Source organism: Alexandromys fortis, unplaced genomic scaffold (assembly GCF_014885135.2).
Source record: "Alexandromys fortis isolate MF-2015 unplaced genomic scaffold, M_Fortis_MF-2015_v1.1 scaffold_31, whole genome shotgun sequence".
Classification (NCBI taxonomy): domain Eukaryota; kingdom Metazoa; phylum Chordata; class Mammalia; order Rodentia; family Cricetidae; genus Alexandromys; species Alexandromys fortis.
Genome location: NW_026067974.1, coordinates 10067604 through 10089053, shown reverse-complemented (window position 1 = coordinate 10089053; position 21450 = coordinate 10067604). Strand labels below are relative to the sequence as shown.

Genomic DNA, 21450 nt, shown 5'->3' with positions numbered 1-21450 from the left:
TGAGCCATCATGTAATTGCTGGGAGTTGAATTCAGGACCTCTGGAAGAGCAGCCAGTGCTTCTAACTTCTGTGCCACCTCATCAGCCCCTAGGTTTTTTGTTTGTTGTTTTTGTTTTTTCAAGACAGGGTTTCTCCATGTTGCTTTGGAGTCTGTCTGGAAACTAGCCCTTATAGATCCTTGAACTCACAGAGATCCGCCTACCTCTGCCTCCCATGTGCTGGGATGATTTAAGGTGCATGCCACCACCACCCGGTTCTTTTTTGTTTGTTTGAGACAAGGTTTTTCTGTGTAACTTTGAAGCCTGTCATGGAACTTGGTCTCATTCTGTCATGTAGACCAGGCTGGGCTCGAATTCACGGAGATCTGCCTGCCTCTGCCTCCTGAGTGGGATTAAAGGCTTGTACCACCACCTAGCTTTAGACCATATTATCTGTCTTTTTTTTTTTTTTTATTTCTTTTTTTTCTTGGTTTTTCGAGACAGGATTTCTCTGTAGCTTTGGAGCCTGTCCTGGAACTCCCTTTGTAGACCAGGCTGGCCTCGAACTCACAGAGATCCGCCTGCCGCTTCTGCCTCCCAGTGCTAGGATTAAAGGCGCGCGCCACCATCGCCCTGCTCATATTATCTGTCTTAAGTAAATTAAACAGATTTTGTTTCTGGGTTTTGGTATTGGGGTTGAACTCAGGGCTACAAATAAGAAGCACATACCATCACACTGAATTAGACCCTAAACCCTATTATAAATCCTTCATTAAATATTTCCTACTTAACAAGATAATTTATTTTTGGGGCTGGAGAGATGGCTCAGAGGTTAAGAGCATTGCCTGCTCTTTCAGAGGTCCTGAGTTCAATTCCCAGCAACCACATGGTGGCTCACAACCATCTGTAATGAGATCTGGTGCCCTCTTCTGGCCTATAGGCACACACACAGACAGAATATTGTATACATAATAAATAAATATTAAAAAATATAATTTATTTTTAAATTATGAGTAGGAAAGTACAAAAGTGAACTTTTGCTTGTTAGATGTTAATCTGTGTAATAAATACATGTCTAACAAAGGGTTCAGAGTTTTCAAAGTGGAAACTATTCCCTCTTCTTTTTTTGCAGGACCCCTTCTTTCTCCTCAGTCACTAGTGCCAACAGTGTTGATCTTCCTGCCTGTTTCTTCTTGAAATTTCCTCAGCCAATCCCAGTATCTAAAGCATTTGTTCAGAAACTGCAGAACTGCACAGGTAAGCTCTCTATCTTTTTTTTAAAAGAATGTTTACCAAACTCTAATAAAAGTAGGTTTTACCTATTAAAATAAAATTTACTAGTTATAAATGTGAATGGAAAACTTCAGATTACCTTAAATAATTTACAGTTCTTTAGGCCTCAAGGAAGTATTTATAAGTACAGACATTAGGTGTTAGATACTAATAGGGACTTGTTGAATATATAGGTAAATAAATAGGAAAACTATAAATGGAAACTAGAGCTGTCACTAATTTTATCTTAATGTGATTATTATAATCAGTCCTTGTATTTCCAGGAATCCCATTATTTGAGACTCCGCCGACTTACATGCCCCTCTATGAGCTCATCACTCAATTTGAGCTGTCAAAGGATCCAGACCCTGTACCCTTGAATCACAACATGCGGTTTTATGCTGTAAGTAGGCCCAGTGGGTCTGGAACATTGTTGGTACTTTATAGCATTAGTGAGGTCTGATAACTGTTTTCTGATGGCTTAATCGTCTTTAGTTGGGCAAAAAAAGTCATCTTAAACATAATAAAGCAAAAGAGAATGAGCTTTGAAGTTAAGAAACAACCATGTACAACACTTATTTGTACACACACATGCATATATACACACTTACGTATTTTTATTTACTTTATATATACTTATATATAAATATATTTCTTGAATTTTATGTGTGTTGGTGTTTTGCAGCATATGTGTGTCTGCTGCCTTAAGACTACCTAAACTGAAGTTACAGGGAATGTGAACAGATATGTAGGTGCTGTGAACCAACCTGGGTCCTCTGGAAGAACAGCAAGTGGCTGTTAACCAAGGAGCATTCTTTCCTGTCCCCCTTCCTCTTTTTTCTAGACAGGTTCTCATGTAGCCCAGGCTGGCATTGAACTTAACAGGATGATCTTAAACCAGATCCCTAGACTGCTATGACTGTAGGCACACTGAGAATATCTACAAAGAAAGCCAGTACTTAATGGCGTTTGCGAGTCAGAGGCTTAAGGATTGCCTTGACGTAGAGGACACCTTGAACTATAAAGCAAGACCTTATCTCAGAATAAAATAAAGTAAAAGGTTCTCTCAGAGTTGAAAATCTTTTAATGCTAACTTGAACTTACAGGAGGTTAAAGATCTTAAGAATTTTTTCTTGAGGGCATGGTGGCACACACTTTGAATCCCAGCATTTGGAATACAGAGGCAAGCATATCTCTGTGAGTTTGGCCAGCCTGGTCTACAGAGCTAGTTCTAGAACAGCCAGGCATATGAAGAGAAACTCTATATTTATGTCTATGATTGTTTTACCTACATGTATGTAAGTGTACCACATTTGTGCACCCAGAAAGGCCAGAAGAGGGTGTCAGATTCCCCTGGATTTGGAGTTATATAGACTGTTGTGAGCTTGTCATGTGGATGGGAACTGAACCCAAATTCTCTGAAAGAGCAGCAAGTACTCTTAAATGCTGAGCCATCTCTTTGGCCCTAGCCCATTTAAGCTCTGTGGATTTAGAATGAGAAAGATCTTCTAAATGTGAATGGAGAACAAAACGCTGAGATGCATGAAATATAAAAGACCCCAAACCTTTTTGGTCTTGAATTTCATATGAATGTTTAGAGTTTAGTTTATACAACGGAGACGCTCCTTTATACAACAATTCGAGCTACATTAAAACTATATAGGATGTTTTATTTAAACTACAGTTTTGTAACTCTTTAGGAACTACTAATTAAGTTTCTGAGGTGTATTTTGTGTTAGGAATCTACCTTAATAGTACATTAATAAACAGATATCTTTTAGCTAAATGAATAACTAGTTGGTATTAATAATATCATGTTATTGAAAGGTATATGTCTCTGTGTGTGTGTGTTTGTGAAATTCATTACTTCCCTTGCTTTGGTGTGCCCCCTCCTTTTGTATTCTTCTTTCAGAATAGTTTGTGGTTAGGTACAGTGTAAGTAAATATCATTGATTTATGGTCTTTTTTGCCTAGGCTCTCCCAGGTCAGCAGCACTGCTATTTCCTCAATAAGGATGCTCCTCTTCCAGATGGCCAAAGCTTGCAGGGAACACTGGTTAGCAAAATCACCTTTCAGCACCCTGGCAGAGTTCCTCTTATCCTGAATATGATCAGACACCAAGTGGCCTATAACACTCTAATTGGAAGCTGTGTCAAAAGAACTGTTTTAAAAGAAGGTACTCTCTTTCCTTTTGCTATACTTAGGAAGGTTGATCTTGACTTCTCCATTGGCGCTTGAATTTGGTAGCTCATGTCTATATGACTTTTTTTTGTTTTGTTTTTATAGATAGGGTTTCTCTGTAGCTTTGGAGCATTCCTGGAACTAGCTCTGTAGACCAGGCTAGTCTCAAACTCACAGATATCTGCCTGCCTCTGCTTCCTGAGTGCTGGGACTAAAGGCATACAACTGGTTCTTTTGCTTTTATTTTTGAGAAAAAGGCTCATTTTGTAGTCCAGGTTGAACTTGAATTCACTATGTTTCCCAGGCTAGCCTTGAAATAGAGGTGATCTTTCTGTTTCAGCTTCTCCTATGTTAATATTAAGGTCTGCATGACTATTCCTGTCCACTTTTTGAACACAGAAACATACCTAGGCATTGTGTCTGTACTTCCTATCTTGCTGCAGTTTTTTTTTAAATTTATTTATTTATTATGAATACAACATTCTGCCTCCATGTGTGCCCGCACGCGCCAGATCTCATTGCAAATGGCTGTGAGCCACCATGTGGTTGCTGGGAATTGAACTCAGGACCTCTGGAAGAGCAGCCAGTGCTCTTAACCACTGAGCCACCATGTAGTGGCTCACAACCATCAGTAATGAGATCTGGTGCCCTCTTCTGGCATGGAGATGTACCTGCACAAGGAATATTGTATACCTAATAAATAAATTAACAAACAAAAAGACACAGAAAAACCATACCATGCACATGAGATAAACTCACTTAGAGACAGAGAAAGTTAATGCAAAAGGATTTATTTTTTAAAACAAAGTGCTTGATCTTGTCATTACGATACTATTCCACCCTACCCCCATTCTTTGTAAAATCTAGATATAACTCTAAATAGCTAAGACATATGACCTTTTGTTTTTCTGTCTGGATTCTGAAGGGCTGTTTTTCTAAAACATTTGAAGCTTTCATATCAATTTTGTCTACTCTAGTTTATTTTTACCTTGGTCATGTAACTTTCTAGTGATAGTTATCTAGTGTTACGTATCAGTGGAAGTTGTAGGCAACAAAAAAATAGGGAATGTAAATCTAGAGAAGTGCTTTAGAAATTTTGTTTAGAGGTAGTCTTACGTACCTCGACAAGCTTGAACTGAGTATGCAGTGGAAGCTGCTCTTAAACTCCTGATTCTCCTACCTCTAGGTCTCAGGTGCTGGGCTTATGGGTATGTACTGCCATTCCCATGTAAAAATGAGAAGCAGGAAACAAAACTGTATGTGTATGTGATGTATGCATTAGGATTTGGGCCTAAGCCACTAGATATTTGGATTAAGAACCAGAATGCTGGGGGCTGGAGAGATGGCTCAGTGGTTAAGAGCATTGCCTGCTCTTCCAAAGGTCCTGAGTTCAATTCCCAGCAACCACATGGTGGCTCACAACCATCTGTAATGAGGTCTGGCGCCCTCTTCTGGCCTGCAGGCATATACACAGACAGAATATTGTATACATAATAAATAAATAAATAATTTAAAAAAAAAAAAAAGAACCAGAACGCTTGGCATAGTGGTGCATTCAGGCAAGAGAATCTCTGATCTACACTAAGAAACCCTGTTTTTTTAAAATAAAAAAAAAAAAAAACAGGTTAAAGTTGTGACTTTAGGTATAATTTTTCTTGCCACTGGTGAGGTCATTGGGTTCAATTTGCCAACCCTGCCAAAAAAGCAAAAACCAAAGCAAAAAATAAATCTAAAAACAGTAACCAAAACGAATCTATAATGATAAGCTTATATGTATATGGTATAAGTGTGCATATGTGCGTCTGTGTGTTCTTAGAGACTTAGTGTCACTGTTTCCGTGGTTGATCTGGATCTTGCCAAGCAGATTGGATTGGTCTCAGCCTCACAGAGATCCATCTGCTCTGCCTCCAAGTGCTGAAATTAAAGGTGTGTGCCACCATGCCCACCTCAAATCATTTTAGATAATAGCCCGTATTTCTCTCTTTGTTTACCAGATTATACGATGCATAGTTGACAGATAAATACCTTTATAGAAAGTAGGTTTTATTCTGGCTTTTATGGTACAGATTTTAATCTCCACACTAGCAAGTAAAGGAAGGTGAATCTCTACATAGTGAGTCTTGGTCACCCTGGGCTAATTGCTGAAATTGTGGATCAGAAACAAAAGAACAACCAACCCAAAAAACGTGGGTTTTACGGCAATAGTACTAGATGGCTACTTGTCAAATAGAATTGAAACCCTCTAATTGAGAGCTATGCATGATGCTGAATAACCATACCTCAGTACTAGAGAGGCTATAAAACAAGAGGATTATGGGTTCAAGAGTACCATGGAGGGCTGGAGAGATGGCTCAGTGGTTAAGAGCACTGGCTGCTCTTCCAGAGGTCCTGAGTTCGATTCCCAGCAACCACATGGTGGCTCACAACCATCTGTAATGAGATCTGGCACCCTCCTCTGGCGTGCAGGCATACATGGAGGCAGACTGTTGTATACATAATAAATAAATCTTTAAAAAAAAAAAAAGAGTACCATGGACTACAGAACAAGACCATATCATACATTTTAAAATGAGACAAAAACCAAAAATCTTTTCTTAGCCTATTTTGTTTTTTGTTTTCTGAGACTCAAGGCAACCTTTTAATTGTAATCTCCTATAAAATTAAAAATCATATTACTTCCAAAATAAAATGGCACATAATATACATTACTATCCCAAAAGGGAAAATAATAAAATAATGGTTCAAAGCAATACAGAAACCATCAGGGCAGACTTCAAATCCTGTAGCTCTCTGTTGGGTGTCTAAGGACTTAGATGGCTCCATCCTTTCAGATTTGCTAACTGCAACACACTTTTCTATCTTCAGCTGCTTCCACTTGGCAAATATACCATAGCTCTGGCATCTCCAACATTTTGGAGTCTCCAACACAATCCAAGCTTTAGCTTCACACAGTGGCTTTTTTGGGGTTCTAAGCAGGGATACCTTGCCACACATCTTGCCTCAGTGGCTCTTCTTAACCTCATAGAAAACTCCAGAACCCCTTTACTCTTGTATCCTTCATGACTATAGAGCCAGAACCATGTGACTAATGCTACCAAGTTATGCTTGGGATGGACCTAGCCTCCTCCTTTAATACATATGCATAAGCTTTGCTGGTGGCTTTCTTTGTTGCTTGAGCTTTCCTTTTTACTAGTTGCAGTGAGGACACCACTCCCTTTATTCTATTTTGCATCAAGTCTTTCTTTAGATTTCTCATCTCTTGAGCACGAGACTTGGCTCAAACATTAAATTTCCTGCTGTTCTATACCTCTTCAAACTGTTCTTTTTATAAATAAAAAAAAACCCTGTTCTTTTTATATTTATATTTCCCTGCCTGCTGGTTTTCTTTGTAGATCTGCATATGCATGATCTCTAATAGCCACATGACATAATCAAGATTAGGTTGTCTCTGCCAATGAAATTATTCCAAAACTCTTCAATGTAGTCTCAGCAGATTTTTAGGATAAGTGCCAAAAGCAGCTACATTCTTAACCAAAATATCGAAAGAATGGTCTCTAGCCCAGTCGCCACCATTGTTCTCCTCTGAAACCACTTGAGCTGGGCATCTATATATCTATAGTCCACATTGCTCTCAGTGCCGTCTTCCAAGTTTCTTACTAGGACGGCCCTTTAAGTCCCACTTAAAGCAAAGTTGTTCAAAGGTTAAAGCATTGACCTTCTTTCTTGGTTGAAAGTGCCACCTCTTCCACATTTCTTTGTCAGCGATGCAGTCACACCTTGCTTCTTCTGTGGCTGGGTCACACTGCCCATTTTTGGTTTCTTAATTCACTCTCAAGACAGGATGCTTCGTAATTTTTTTTATATTTTATTTTATATGCAGGAATGTTTTGCTTGCCTTGTATGTATTTGTGCCATGTGTGAGCCTGGTGGTCAGCTGGCTATTTCACTGTCTAGATAAAGATAATTATTTGTTTATCTCATGTCTTAAAAATGGTTATTATGTTTTTCCTTATTGTTGTTTTTTTCAGACTCTCCTGGGCTCCTCCAGTTTGAAGTGTGTCCCCTCTCAGAGTCTCGATTCAGTGTATCTTTTCAGCACCCTGTGAATGACTCCCTTGTGTGTGGTGAGTTGTTAGGTGGAAACATCTTTCTTGGGGTGTATCTTTTCTTGAAAGGTGAGAAGCTGAATGTATCACAAGTATCTCTACAATTTGTCTTTCAGTGGTAATGGATGTGCAGGACTCAACACATGTGAGCTGTAAACTCTACAAGGGGCTGTCAGATGCACTCATCTGCACAGATGACTTCATTGCCAAAGTTGTTCAAAGGTAGTGGTGGCCCTTTGTCCATAAGAATTTCACTAAGATTCGTACAAATTGTGTATGCTTTTATTTATTTGTTGTTTTTCAAGACAGGGTTTCCCCTGTGTAGCCCTGACTGACCTAGAACTCAGAGGTCTACCTACCTCTGTCTCCAGAGTGCTGGGATTAAAGGTGTGCATCACCATGCTATATGTTTTTATTTTTAACATGAATTTAAAAGATAAAAAAACTGTCTCAAAAAATTAAAAGAAAAACATTGCCATTTATTTGAATTCACTATATTTTTGGTTTTAAAAAAAATGTGAATTTTGTTTGTTACTGTGAAAATCATAGGGATGAGGCTGGTAATTTCTTTTTTCTTTTTTTAAGATTGATTTATTTATCATGTATACAGTGTTCTGTACCGCCATGTATGCCTATATGCCAGAAGAGGGCGCCAGATCTTATTACATATGGTTGTGAGCCACCATGTGGTTGCTGGTAATTGAACTCAGGACCTCTGGAAGAACAGCCTCTTAACCTGCTGAGCCACCTGTCCAGCCCAAGACTCGTAATTACAAGCCTTGTCATTAAAATACTTTTCAGGAAAGAGAGGGAGAGAGAGAGAGAGAACTGGAAAAAGATGCATGTTTTCTTTCTTTTTTAAGATAGGTTCTCATTATTGCGTACATACAACTTACAGCTTGCTATTTAGGAAAGGTGGGCCTTGAATTCAGAGATTGGCCTGCCTCTGCTTGGAGTGCTGAGTTGAAAGGGCAGGTCTCACCATGGCTGGTCTAAAGATTTTTTTCTTTAACTTATTTTATCACATTTTAAGAGATATACCATTTAAATGGCAATGCGTGGCAAGTAATATTTACGTCAGCTTCCTGGGAACATTAATATGTAATTTTTTAATACTTCTTTCTAAAGCAGAGGGCTGACAGCCTATTTTTAAAAATAAATGTTGTTCATTTAAGTTTTGAGACAGGGCCTCTGTATTTCAAGCAGGCCTTGATAATGTGACAGAGGATGACCTTGAACTCCTGGTCATTCTGTTTCAACTCCCTGAGTGCTTTCCTTAGAGACCCAGCCTCCTGGATTATTCTGTGCTGTGGAGGAAGCCCAGGACCGTGTGCATGGCAGGCAGGCACTGTAACAATCGAGTCACATCCCCACGCCTCAAAATACATTTTAATAGATGCCCATTAAATTTTATTGTAGCACTGCTCTTCATTTTACATATATCTGGCAAAAAATATCAAAAAATTAGTGTCTTTAAGGCAGAACACATATAAGTTGTTTAGCTTGGGACAGAATTTGCTGACATACATACTAAAGCAAAATTTTTTCAAAAGTATGTGCATAGTGTAAATTTACCTGGGATCTAGAAGTAAGCAGTGCTGCACAGCAGCATCAGTACTTTTCACAGGTCCTTTTGCTGTATCACCTGTGGCCATGTGAAGCCCCCAAAAGGAAGGCGTTTTCTTACTATGTTTCATTATCATTCCAGTTCCTTCCCTTGTTTCTCCATATTTTTTATTTTTGAAACAGGGTCTCTGGCTGTTGTAGTTCAAACTGGCTTTGAACTCACAGTTCTTGTCCTGCCCATGCTTGAGGACCAGCTTCTTTAGTTCACTGTAAACTGTTTGTGGACTTTGGGTTAGTTTTAGTGTGTGTTTCATAAGCAGTTAATAATTGCTTACTGAATCACAGTTCTTTTTAGGATTAATATATGCAAAGCTTTAGAACTTGGTAAAATTACTCTTGTCTTACAGATTATTTATCTGAAAATTGCTAACTAAAGCCTCGTGAGGCTTAACTAAATCTCAGACAAAAGTCCAGCTCTTTATTCCCAATAAATGTTAGGTTTTAATCATCAGCTCATGAATCCAGTGCTACCTTATTTTCTTCCTTCCTATTTTACAGATGTATGTCCATCCCTGTGACGATGAGGGCTATTCGGAGGAAGGCTGAAACCATACAGGCTGACACCCCAGCACTGTCCCTCATTGCAGAGACAGTTGAAGACATGGTGAAAAAGAACCTGCCCCCGGCTAGCAGCCCAGGGTATGGCATGGCCACAGGCAACAACCCAATGAGTGGTACCACCACACCAACCAACACCTTTCCGGGGGGTCCCATTACCACCTTGTTTAACATGAGCATGAGCATCAGAGATCGGCATGAGTCGGTGGGCCATGGGGAGGACTTCAGCAAGGTGTCTCAGAACCCAATTCTTACCAGTTTGTTGCAAATCACAGGGAACGGGGGGTCTACCATTGGCTCGAGTCCGACCCCTCCTCATCACACGCCGCCACCTGTCTCTTCGATGGCCGGCAACACCAAGAACCACCCGATGCTCATGAACCTTCTTAAAGATAACCCTGCCCAGGATTTCTCAACCCTTTATGGAAGCAGCCCTTTAGAAAGGCAGAACTCCTCTTCCGGATCACCCCGGATGGAAATGTGCTCGGGGAGCAACAAGACCAAGAAGAAGAAATCATCAAGAGTACCACCTGACAAATCCAAGCACCAGACTGAAGACGAGTTTCAGAGAGAGCTCTTTTCAATGGATGTCGACTCCCAGAATCCTATGTTTGATGTCAGCATGACGGCTGATGCGCTGGACACACCACATATCACTCCAGCTCCAAGCCAGTGTAGTACTCCCCCTACAACTTACCCCCAACCAGTGCCTCACCCCCAGCCCAGTATTCAAAGGATGGTCCGACTATCCAGTTCAGACAGCATTGGCCCAGATGTAACTGATATCCTTTCAGACATTGCAGAAGAAGCCTCAAAGCTTCCCAGCACTAGTGATGATTGCCCACCTATTGGCACCCCTGTTCGAGATTCTTCAAGTTCTGGGCATTCTCAGAGTGCCCTCTTTGACTCTGATGTCTTTCAAACTAATAATAATGAAAATCCTTACACTGATCCAGCTGACCTTATTGCTGATGCAGCTGCAAGCCCCAGTAGTGATTCTCCTACCAATCATTTTTTCCCTGATGGAGTAGATTTCAATCCTGATTTGTTGAACAGCCAAAGCCAAAGTGGTTTTGGAGAAGAATATTTTGATGAAAGTAGTCAGAGTGGGGATAATGATGATTTCAAAGGATTTGCATCTCAGGCACTAAATACTTTGGGGATGCCAATACTTGGGGGTGATAATGGGGAGACAAAATTTAAGAGCAGTAGCCAAGCTGACACAGTTGACTTCAGTATTATATCAGTAGCTGGTAAGGCTTTGGGTTCTACAGATCTTATGGAACACCACAGTGGTAGTCAGAGTCCTTTAATGACCACAGGAGAACTAGGGAAAGAAAAACCTCAAAAGAGGGTAAAGGAAGGTAATGGCACTGGTGCTGGCAGTGTATCAGGCCCTGGGTTAGACAGCAAACCAGGCAAGCGCAGCCGAACTCCTTCCAATGATGGAAAGAGCAAAGATAAGCCTCCAAAGCGGAAGAAAGCAGACACTGAGGGCAAGTCTCCATCTCACAGTTCTTCTAATAGGCCTTTCACCCCACCCACCAGTACAGGTGGGTCCAAATCTCCAGGCAGTTCAGGAAGGTCTCAGACTCCCCCAGGTGTTGCCACCCCACCCATCCCCAAAATCACTATTCAGATTCCTAAGGGGACAGTGATGGTGGGCAAGCCTTCCTCTCACAGTCAGTACACCAGCAGTGGTTCTGTGTCTTCCTCTGGCAGTAAAAGCCACCATAGTCATTCTTCCTCCTCCTCTTCCTCGTCTTCTGCTTCCACCTCAGGCAAGATGAAAAGCAGTAAGTCTGAAGGCTCATCAAGTTCCAAGCTAAGTGGCAGTATGTATTCTAGCCAGGGGTCCTCTGGATCCAGCCAGTCAAAAAATTCATCTCAGACTGGGGGAAAGCCAGGCTCATCTCCCATTACCAAACATGGTCTGAGCAGTGGGTCTAGCAGTACCAAGATGAAACCTCAAGGCAAGCCATCATCACTTATGAATCCTTCTATAAGTAAACCAAACATATCCCCTTCTCATTCAAGGCCTCCTGGAGGATCAGATAAGCTTGCCTCTCCAATGAAGCCTGTTCCTGGGACTCCCCCATCCTCTAAAGCCAAGTCCCCTATCAGTTCAGGTTCTGGTGGTTCTCATATGTCAGGAACTAGTTCAAGTTCTGGCACGAAGTCATCTTCAGGGTCAGGATCCTCAGGCTCAATGTCTCAGAAAACTCCCCCAGCATCTAATTCTTGTACACCATCTTCCTCCTCGTTTTCCTCAAGTGGTTCTTCCATGTCATCCTCTCAGAATCAGCATGGGAGTTCCAAAGGGAAATCTCCCAGTAGGAATAAGAAGCCTTCCTTGACAGCTGTTATAGATAAGCTGAAGCACGGGGTTGTCACCAGTGGGCCTGGGGGTGAGGATCCAATGGAGAGTCAGATGGGAGTAAGCACAAATTCTAACCATCCCATGTCCTCTAAACATAATGTGGCAGGAGGGGAATTCCAGAGCAAACGTGAGAAAAGTGATAAAGACAAATCAAAGGTTTCTACTTCTGGAGGCTCAGTGGATTCTTCTAAGAAGACCTCAGAGTCAAAAAATGTGGGGAGCACGGGTGTGGCAAAAATTATCATCAGCAAACATGATGGAGGCTCCCCTAGTATTAAAGCCAAAGTGACTCTACAGAAACCAGGAGAAAGTAGTGGAGAAGGGTTGAGGCCACAGATAGTAGCCTCTTCAAAAAACTATGGTTCTCCATTGATCAGTGGTTCCACTCCAAAGCATGAGCGTGGTTCTCCCAGCCACAGTAAGTCGCCAGCTTATACACCCCAGAATGTGGACAGTGAAAGTGAGTCAGGCTCCTCCATAGCAGAGAAATCTTACCAGAACAGTCCGAGCTCCGATGACGGGGTCCGACCACTTCCAGAATACAGCACAGAGAAGCATAAGAAGCACAAAAAGGAAAAGAAGAAAGTCAAAGACAGAGACCGCGACAGAGACAAAGACAGAGACAAGAAAAAGTCTCACAGCATCAAGCCAGAGAATTGGTCTAAATCACCCATTTCTTCAGATCAGACATTATCTATGACAAATAACCCAATCTTATCTGCAGACAGGCCTTCAAGGCTCAGCCCTGACTTTATGATTGGGGAAGAAGATGATGATCTTATGGATGTGGCCCTGATTGGCAATTAAGAACCTTCTTTTCTAAACAGATAAGTCTAGAGAAGAAAGTAATGATACATTTACATGTAAACCAACACAAGGGGTGAGTCAGATAGGCCTGATTTGTGCTTGAGATTCCTAATGGGCATGGCCTCTACACCACGCCGGGTACATTTACAAAAGTATATCTAAGCCCTACTAAAGGGACCATGGGGTTGCTTATTCACCAAGTCATATTCCTTTGCCAGAAAGAAATGTTAAAAAAAAAAATACTTGTTTAAGATAGGGAGGGATGGGAAAGGGTATAGAGAGGGAAGGGAGGGAAAACTGTTGTGGGAAATATTCATATATATTTTTTCTCCCTTTTTCCATTTTCAGGACATGCTTTAAACTCATTTTAGTGCATGTATTTGAAGGGCTGGGCAGAAAAATGAAAAAGCAATACATTCCTTGATGCATTTGCATGAAGGTTGTTCACCTTTGGTAGTTGTCCATTTGAAGCATGGGCAAGGGAAGGACTTTGGCAGTTTTGGACACTTAAAGCATTGTTTGGTGTCTGTTTCGTAGGAGTGATTGGGGGAGGGAAAATTATTTTAGCTATTTATTTGTAATATTTTAATCCTTAATGTTTGTTTTTATGCAATGTTTGTTCTTAAATCTATGAAGGTTATGGTTCAGAATGATAAGGCAGGAAGGGCAAGGTTTGTTTGGTGGTGGGGAGCTTGCAGCTTTTGCTGATGCTGCAGCATCAAGCCCACACAGGTTAATCAGAGCCTGTCTTTGGAGTTAAATAGAAAAACCAAAACTATTATCTTTGGAGGTTTTTCACAGGGTTCAGACATAGGAATAATAGAAGTTACCTCCCTATGCAGTTAAAAGATTTATCTTTTTGTTGTTGTTGTTGTTAAAAAGGAAGGGTGGCTTTTGGGGGTATAAGGGTTTTCAGATTCTAAACCCTAAGGTATGAAAACCATTATAGAACTAATAGTTCTCCTAGTTCCACAATGTGCCAAAAGTCTACATCCCAGCATTTTGCTTGCAGGAGAGCTGATGCCATTCCTAAGAGCTGGACTCTGTTTCTCTTCATCATGAGGAGGAAGAGTTCAGACTTAAGTCACTCTACTGTCTGCTCCCCGAGATAAACAGTTTTAAAAAATGCAGCCATAGTTCACTTAAAACAATTTCAAGCTCACTTGAAGTAACGGGCCTGGGATGCTAAGTGAGCATGAAGATAACCCTTGCTACTGTGTAGCACACAATTGGACCTTTTTGGAGAAACAGGTCTGAGTCTGGATTCTGAGGGACATCAAATGAAACCCTTCTCATAAATATAGAAATCCAGGAGACCGTTTTGAGTGCAACAGAAGTTCTCAGTATTTGGAGGGTCCTCTCAAAAATCCGCGGCCTTACTTTGATTTTGCCACCTGCACTGTGCCATTCCTGATGATTCCGTTCAGGATCTTTATCAGCGGGATGGGGCATAATCCCCAGCACAACTCTTCTGGATTACAAAAAGAAAAAAAAGCCAGGTGATTCATGTTTGTGTATGTTATAAGTGGAGTGACTTCATCAGATGCGGACGATTTCTATATCCAACACTCTGCAGGTTGGAGTTAGCATAGACTTGGAAAATGTACTGTGGCTTTCCTTCCTGACTGTTTCTCATTTCCTGTGGCGTTCTCCCTTTTCTGGTCATCGGTTCTCAACAACTCTGCCATTTCTGTGTCCCAAGGCAATAAATAGGAAACAAAACTTTGTAAAATGGAGCCAGAAAAGTTACCTGTTACCCTCTCAGAGTTCACTGTCTTGGGTGGCACTAACGAGGACACGAGCAAGGTGACACTGGAGTCTTTATCTTGTGGTGCTGATGCAGTGGCAGTGTCTCAGATACACAGCCAGGTTGGATTTCTCAGAAGTCTGTCACCTGGTTCTGAATCCTCTCCTCTTAGTTTCTGCAGGAAAGTTAAAGTTATATGGTGTTAAAGTTTGTTCTGGGTGGGGATGATCTCATGGGGAAATGTACTGCATAGTTATAAGGGGCTCAGTCCCCCCAAGCAGAGCCAACAAATACCAAAATGAGTAAACTGGGAAGCTTTTTCTCTCTTTCTGTCTTCATCCCAGATCAAAGAATCCCGAGTTAGGATCTGGATGAAGGATAAGCCCCTGAAATGTCGATGGGCACACCCCACTCAATGACCCAGCATCTGAACTTGCTTAACAGGGAGCCGGGGCTAAACTGCTTCACCCTGCCTGGGAACCAGGGAGCACTGCATTTCTCCACAGGGTGGAGGAGAAGAAGCAGAAAAAACCAAGCCTGGAACACCTCCCTCCCATCCAGGTGTACTCAGTCTCCTGTTTCCAAAAGACGGCATGGACATGAAGTCAACATCTACCTGTTTGCTGCTGCTGGACTTCTTGTATTTTTAGTTTGACCTGATTCTTCTGTCTTCTGGCTTCATGTTAAGGGTCTTTGTTGGACAAAGTCTGCTCTGATGTACAAGAATTTTTCAGATTCAAATTCAGTGTATCTTAAAACAAGTATTTCCAAGGTGAGGAAGGGGACCTTATATAATTGCCAAAGCCAGCTTCAGGTTGATAACTCTTGAATGGGATTTTCCTTTTGTCAGGCCAAGGTCTGAAAATCTAGAACAGCAATATCGTGAATTTTCAGAGGAGCCAGTGAGTCACATAGTATCCAAAGTTGAGTCACAGCAGATGTCAGTGTAGGAAACATTCACAATCCCTGGGTAATCTCATTTTGTATTTTATTTTCCTCTTTAGCCCTGCCCCCAATTATTTGTCTTGAGTTAACTTTTGGAGGGGCAGGAAGTGTTATCTTAGAAACTAGGCTGGGAAACAAGCTCAGTGATAGAGCAGAGCTTTAAATTCTGAGTTTAGAAATGTCCATCAGGAGCAGTGGGAAGGGTCTTTACAGTAGTTCTGATTTGATTTCTGTGTGTATGGCTGTTCTGTAAATATTTTGTTTTGTTTTTCATTTTTTGAAAGTGGACAAATTCTGGGATTCCCCCCCTCTAAAACATCACAAAAAACTGTTGCTTTACATACAAATAAATTTCTTTGATAAAAAGTAATGGGCTTCTGAAAGTTTTATTTGTTTTTAAAATGGGTCACTATGTAGACCAGGCTGACCTCTGTTTTCTGAGACTAGGTTTTATGTAGCCTAGCCAGACCTTGAACTCTATCCTCCTTCCTTCGCTTCCCAAGAGTTGGGGTGATGGTCTTTTGTTCTGAGATTTGTCTCTTTGAGACAGTGTCGAGCGAGAACTTGCTATGCAGCATAGTATGATGTAGAGCTAGCAGTCCTGCCTCAGCCTCCTGAGTGGTGGGATGGCAGGGATGAGTCATCACCGTAAAGTCTTACCGTTTGAATATTTTCATTTGGTAAGCCTCTCAAAAGTCCAAATTAAAAAAAAAGTCCAAATTAATAAAAAGCAGTTTTCTAAATGGGCCACAGGAATGCACAGTTGGTAGACCTAAGAGATTCAAAGACAATATAACGTGGACCTAGGTTTTTGTGGGCCCAAGAAATGAATTTTTTGAACCAAGTTTGTGTAGGAAGTCCTCTTTAGGGGGAAAAAGAAAGTTTGGCCAGGCGTGGTGATTCACACCTTAGGTGGATCCTTTGAATTCCAGGAAAACTGGAGCTACTGCATAAACCCTATTTCAAAAAAAAAAAAAAAAATTAAGTGCTTTAAGGTAAGCAAACTAAAGTTTTTTAAAGGTTCGCAGCACTTGTCACTTGTAAATTTTCATCTTTATCGGATTCTAATTAAAACCAAAGACTATAAGGCAAACTCATAACTGCTTTGAGTATGCAATTAAAAGCAGTATTGTTGCCTCATAGAGCACAGGCGCAATTTATGATAGTTTTTAATACTTCAGGATTGGTACATTATGTAATTTGTTTCTCTTTGAAGGGGCAACTCACTCTAGATTGTTTCCTGATTCATGGACAATAGGTCATAGGTTTAGGAATCTTGAAGGCTGGAGTTTACATTAATAATAGGATGACACGGACTAGCTTCTATATCCTAGTCCAATGAAAGCCCTAGTTTCCTGTGGGCAGACGCCCCCGCCTACTCGCTCCTACATGCTTGTTTCTCCCGCCGAAATGGCGTCAGGTTGAGACTCTCACCAACCAGCGCCCTGATTGGAGGGCAAGCAGCCACTACAGCCCATTGGGCGCCACCGGCCGGAGGGGCGGGGATGCCACAGGCCCTTGTGCCTAGCCTGCCCCCACCCCACCGGCGTGTGCCCCTCCCCCGGCCCAAGGAATGGGTGCAGTGCTGGGGCGTTGCACCCCCTGACCCCGAGGTGAAGCTTCGCTACCAGTCCCTGGGCGAGCTGGGCGCTAGGTCAGCCTCTTAGTGCCACCAGCTCATGCCTTGGGCAGCCAGGCACTGAGAGACAGCCGCCCCGCAGCGGCCCCCCAGGCCTCCCCGCAGCACCCCGGAATGCAATTCACCGGGACGGGGGAGGCAGCGGCAGCAGCACCCGCGGCGGCGGCGGCAGCACTACCCCAACCCAGAGACGTCTAGAAAACGGAGGAAAATGGCTCCGAGCAGGGACCGCCTGCTGCACTTTGGGTTCAAGGCGACAGTGAGTGATAGAGGGCGGGAGTTGGGGGGCCAGGAAGATGTGGGTGCCAGCTCAGGCCGCCGGGGAAGTGACTAGACTAGGGCTGGGGACACTAAGCTGAGGGCTCAGGTTCCGCGTGGGTCGGTGCGTGCCGGTGAGTCTTCGGAGGGTTCCGGTGATGGTCCGTCCCCGCTTTGCTCTCCACGCCGGTCCGCGAGCACGCGCGCACTCGCACCCGCCCCACAGCCCCCCCCCTGCACGCACGCACACTGGGGCACTCCCCTGCCTCTCTTCGTCCCGGTGGGCTCGCGCCGGCCGCCCCACGCTCCGACTGCTCGCGGGCTCACCGTCCGGGGCTGCGCCCGGTGGGGGAGGGGTGGGCTCGCGCCGCCGCCGCCGCCGCCGAGCGCTCCTCCCCTCCCCCGGCGTTCCGAGGCCCGGGCGGCTCTGCCCAATGAGGAGCGGCGTTGCTGGCAGGTGGGGAGTGTTTTTGTTTTGGGTTGAAGTTGAGGCTTTGGGGAGAACCGAGCTAGCGACTGGCAGTCGTCGCGGCCGCGGACGCCGCGGGCGGTGGTGGAGGCCCCGCGGGACTCGAGCGGTCTGTCCACCGCGTCCGACAGGCGGGCCTCGCGTTACCGCCGCCGCCGCCTCCCGCTCCCGGAACTCCCGGGCCTGCCCTGGCCCCTGTCTTTGCACTCCGCACGCCGCAGCGCCCTGCCCGGGCCTCACCCGCTGGCCCCATGAGGAGGGACGTGAACGGAGTGACCAAGAGCAGGTTTGAGGTGTGAGCTCGGAGGGGTCTCGGGTGGCGAGGAAGGCCAGCTCTCGCACCCCAAACAGTCGCCCTACCGGAGTCGCCTCCCTTGTGCGGCCCGCCACCCGCCCCCGGTGGGGCAGTCAGCGTCCTCCCCTGCTCGCGACCCGAAAGCTCCGTGCACCGGCTCGCCTCGCCGTACGGGAGGCTCGCCCGCTGCCCCTTCCATCCGCCGGCCCCGGACGGGATTAGCCCTGGCGCCCTAAATCCCCCCCTTCCCCCATAACACTCAGCTTCCCATTCTTTGCCCAGCCCTTGGCTAGCCTCCTTCCACCACGCAGTGAAAGCACCCGTCCCCGACTGTTCAGCGCCTGCTGCCTTCGTGAAGCGTTTGCCACCTCCCGAGCGGGAATCGATGAGTCCTCGGTGAAAGTAGGAAGTGGGGGTGGGAAACTGGGATGCTAGAGGCGACTGTCGGGTTTTTGGTGCTCTTTGGATATTGTTCTGATACTTCCTCTTCCCCGTTTAGTCTGTACTTTTGTGGGTCATTGTTACTGGTAACTTAGATATCGGTTCAGAGACCGTGAGGAAGGTCCAAGAGCCTTCGGAGAATTCATTTCTGTTTTTGTCTTAGGTTTGTCCTCTGCAGTGGGAGGTTTGTAGTCTTGGAATTGAACAGTAGATCGTCAGCAAGCTCTTTAAAGAGGATTCACGGACTGAGCAAGGGATCCCATTGAGAAGTATTGTAACTACTGAGAAATACAGTAGTACAATAATGTGCAAGAGGCTTCATTGGTAGGCTGCGAGACAAAGAAACTTACACAGCAAGAGTGAATGTTACCTGGCCTTCTCTGGCAGAGACTCAGGCCGACCTGGGATCACTCCAGTCCCAGCGTACTTCTCACTGGTGTTTCTCTCTCCTCCCCTCGTGCGTCGTATTTTTAACATGCAGTGTTTTCCTTCACCTCTCTTTTGAAAGATGAAAACGAGGCAGAAGTTTATGGGCTTGGGGTGAAAGTCTTACCTAGGAATGGAACCTCTATTTAGTGTTTGTAGTTTTTAAGAGTATGAGGAGAAAAAAAAAAAAAGCATAAAGTCACAGCTAGATTAAGGTAGGGTACCTGCGCAGGAAATTTAAATTCAGAGTTACAGTATTGAGTTGCAGTGAGGAAGTGGAGAAAATCAAAGTCCTTGGTTACACTAGAGTTATGTGTAGCTTAACCACGGGGATGGGGTGCGGGGGGGGGGGGGGGGAAGCAAAATAAAAATGACCTATGTAGGAAGTTGTATTGCTCTAAAGTGGAGCATCCAATAAGATTAATTTATGGCAGTTTCAAACTCAGTACTATTGTAAAACCTTTGAAATTACTAACTAGACTTTTGGCAGTGTAGGGGTACTCAGAGTCCAAAATGCTGAAAATTGAGTGGGGTGTAACCTGAATTGCAGTGAGTTCTTTACCAATTTGCTATTATTCCCTTTTAGGTTGTGGAAAAGACTTACTGTCATTTATGCTTTAGAACTATATTGTTGCTTCTTACTTTCAAATAGTTACTTGTTTTGTTTTTTTCTTGAGTCTGGGGCTCAGGTAGTCCTTGAGGTGTTCCTCCACTCACCCAAGTGCTGGAATCACAGAGATGTGAACCACCATGACCGGCTTGATGAAATTTTGAACCTTGAAAATTGCCAGCCTGTGGTTTGCACGCCTTTAATCCCAGCACTCAAGAGGCAGAGACAGGCTGATCTCTGCATATTTAAGGCCAGTCTGGTGTACAATCGAGAGTTCCAGGGACACAGAGACTGTCTCAAAACAAAAACGAAACAAAATCCTCAGAACTAAGATAATCTTTTATAAGGGGCTGATTATTTCTAAGTCGGTAAGCTCAGAATGTGAAGTTTTGTAAGTTGAGGAAATCTATATAGAAAATAATAGCTAATTTCAAATTGTGGTCATGACTAATACAAATGCAAGATTCTTTCCCCACCCTGAGATGAAAGAGACTTCTCTTTGCATACTTGATTCATTGTAACCTTTTTATGGGGAATGTTCTAATGTTCTCTCTCTCTCCCCCCCTCTGTCCCGTCCCCCCCCCCCACCCTGTGTGTGTGTTTCTTTGTTTTGTCTTTGTGGTGCTGGGGAGCCAGCACAAGACCCTACAAGAGCTGCATCCCCCAGCCTTCTTTTTTTTTTTTTTTTTTTTTTTTTTTGAGACGAATTCTCAGTATGTAGCCAACATTGGCCTGGAACTCTCAGTCATCCTCTTACACTGTCTCTTGCTTTCTGGGATGCCAGGCAGGTGCCACAGTGTCCAGTTTGGGGCTGTTTTCTTTTCTGTACTTTTGAATATTGTGACCAGAGGCCGCATGCTTTATATCTTACTCTCAGAGCCAGGTACACAAAAAAGTTTCTACGTTAAACTGAATTTAGTGGCTGCAAATTGTAACCCTAGCTCTTGGAGACTGAGGCAGGATTTGCCCCTGAGTTCCAGTCTGTCCTGTTTATATACTGAGTTCCAAGCCAGCCTGAGCTGTAGAGTGAGACCCTGTTCAAACATTGTGCCCTCCAACACTGTCCCCAAGGGAAAAAAAATAAAACTAAGAAATCACTGGTTATATGAGTCAAATATGCAGCATCTGTGTAAATCCAAAGTAGGTGAGTTCAGGATAGGGAATGAAAGAGATCCAGAGCTGTAAAACTTCCTGCTTCCTGCTCTGTTACGTTGTGTCTTTTTTTAATTAAAAAAATTTAAAGATACATTTTATTTTATGTGTCTGATTGTTTTGCCTGCATGCATTTGTGTTTACTTCACGTTTGCCTGGTGCCCACAGAGGTCAGAAAGTGGCATCAGATCTGTGGAACTGTAGTTACAGATGGTTGTGAAGTACCCTTTTGGCACTAGAAACTGAATCCAGGTTCTTTGCAAGAGCTGCAAGTGCTCTTAACTATCAAGCCATTTCTCCAGCCCCACATTGTGAGTCAGGGTTTCCCACGATAGCCCAGGATGGCCAGAAACTCACAGTGTAACCCAGGCTAGCATGAAACTTCCAATAGTCCTCAGGCTCCACCCCACATGCTATCTTAATTTTGATACTTCTATCTTACATTCAAGAAAAGTTAGGACCCAAGAGGTTAAGGTATTAAAATTGTGCCTCTTAACAGTAGAGGACCAAAAAGTGGGCAGTGGTGGCACCCGCCTTTAATCCCAGCACTCAGGAGGCA

The 21450-nt window shown here is 43.5% G+C and overlaps 2 protein-coding genes across 6 annotated transcripts in view; both read left to right on the top strand.

Annotated features, from left to right (window-relative positions):
* Med1 (mediator complex subunit 1) overlaps positions 1–15971 on the top strand; it is a 42899-nt gene extending 26928 nt beyond the window's left edge. The window contains exons 11-16 of the mRNA XM_050156814.1: positions 1112–1236; positions 1536–1654; positions 3226–3427; positions 7461–7556; positions 7655–7760; positions 9663–15971. Coding sequence (XP_050012771.1) covers positions 1112–1236; positions 1536–1654; positions 3226–3427; positions 7461–7556; positions 7655–7760; positions 9663–12909 — 3895 coding nt within the window. The 3' untranslated portion in view covers positions 12910–15971. The remainder of the gene's footprint in view (positions 1–1111; positions 1237–1535; positions 1655–3225; positions 3428–7460; positions 7557–7654; positions 7761–9662) is intronic.
* A 122-nt stretch (positions 15972–16093) lies between these two features.
* Fbxl20 (F-box and leucine rich repeat protein 20) overlaps positions 16094–21450 on the top strand; it is a 61272-nt gene continuing 55915 nt past the window's right edge. For 2 of the 5 annotated variants that reach the window (XM_050157165.1, XM_050157167.1), the window contains exon 1: positions 17148–17499. In XM_050157165.1, coding sequence (XP_050013122.1) covers positions 17452–17499 — 48 coding nt within the window. In that variant the 5' untranslated portion in view covers positions 17148–17451. Of the gene's footprint in view, positions 17500–17960; positions 18261–21450 lie in introns of those variants that run through there. The other 3 variants (XM_050157166.1, XM_050157168.1, XM_050157164.1) reach the window with 2 other exon arrangements.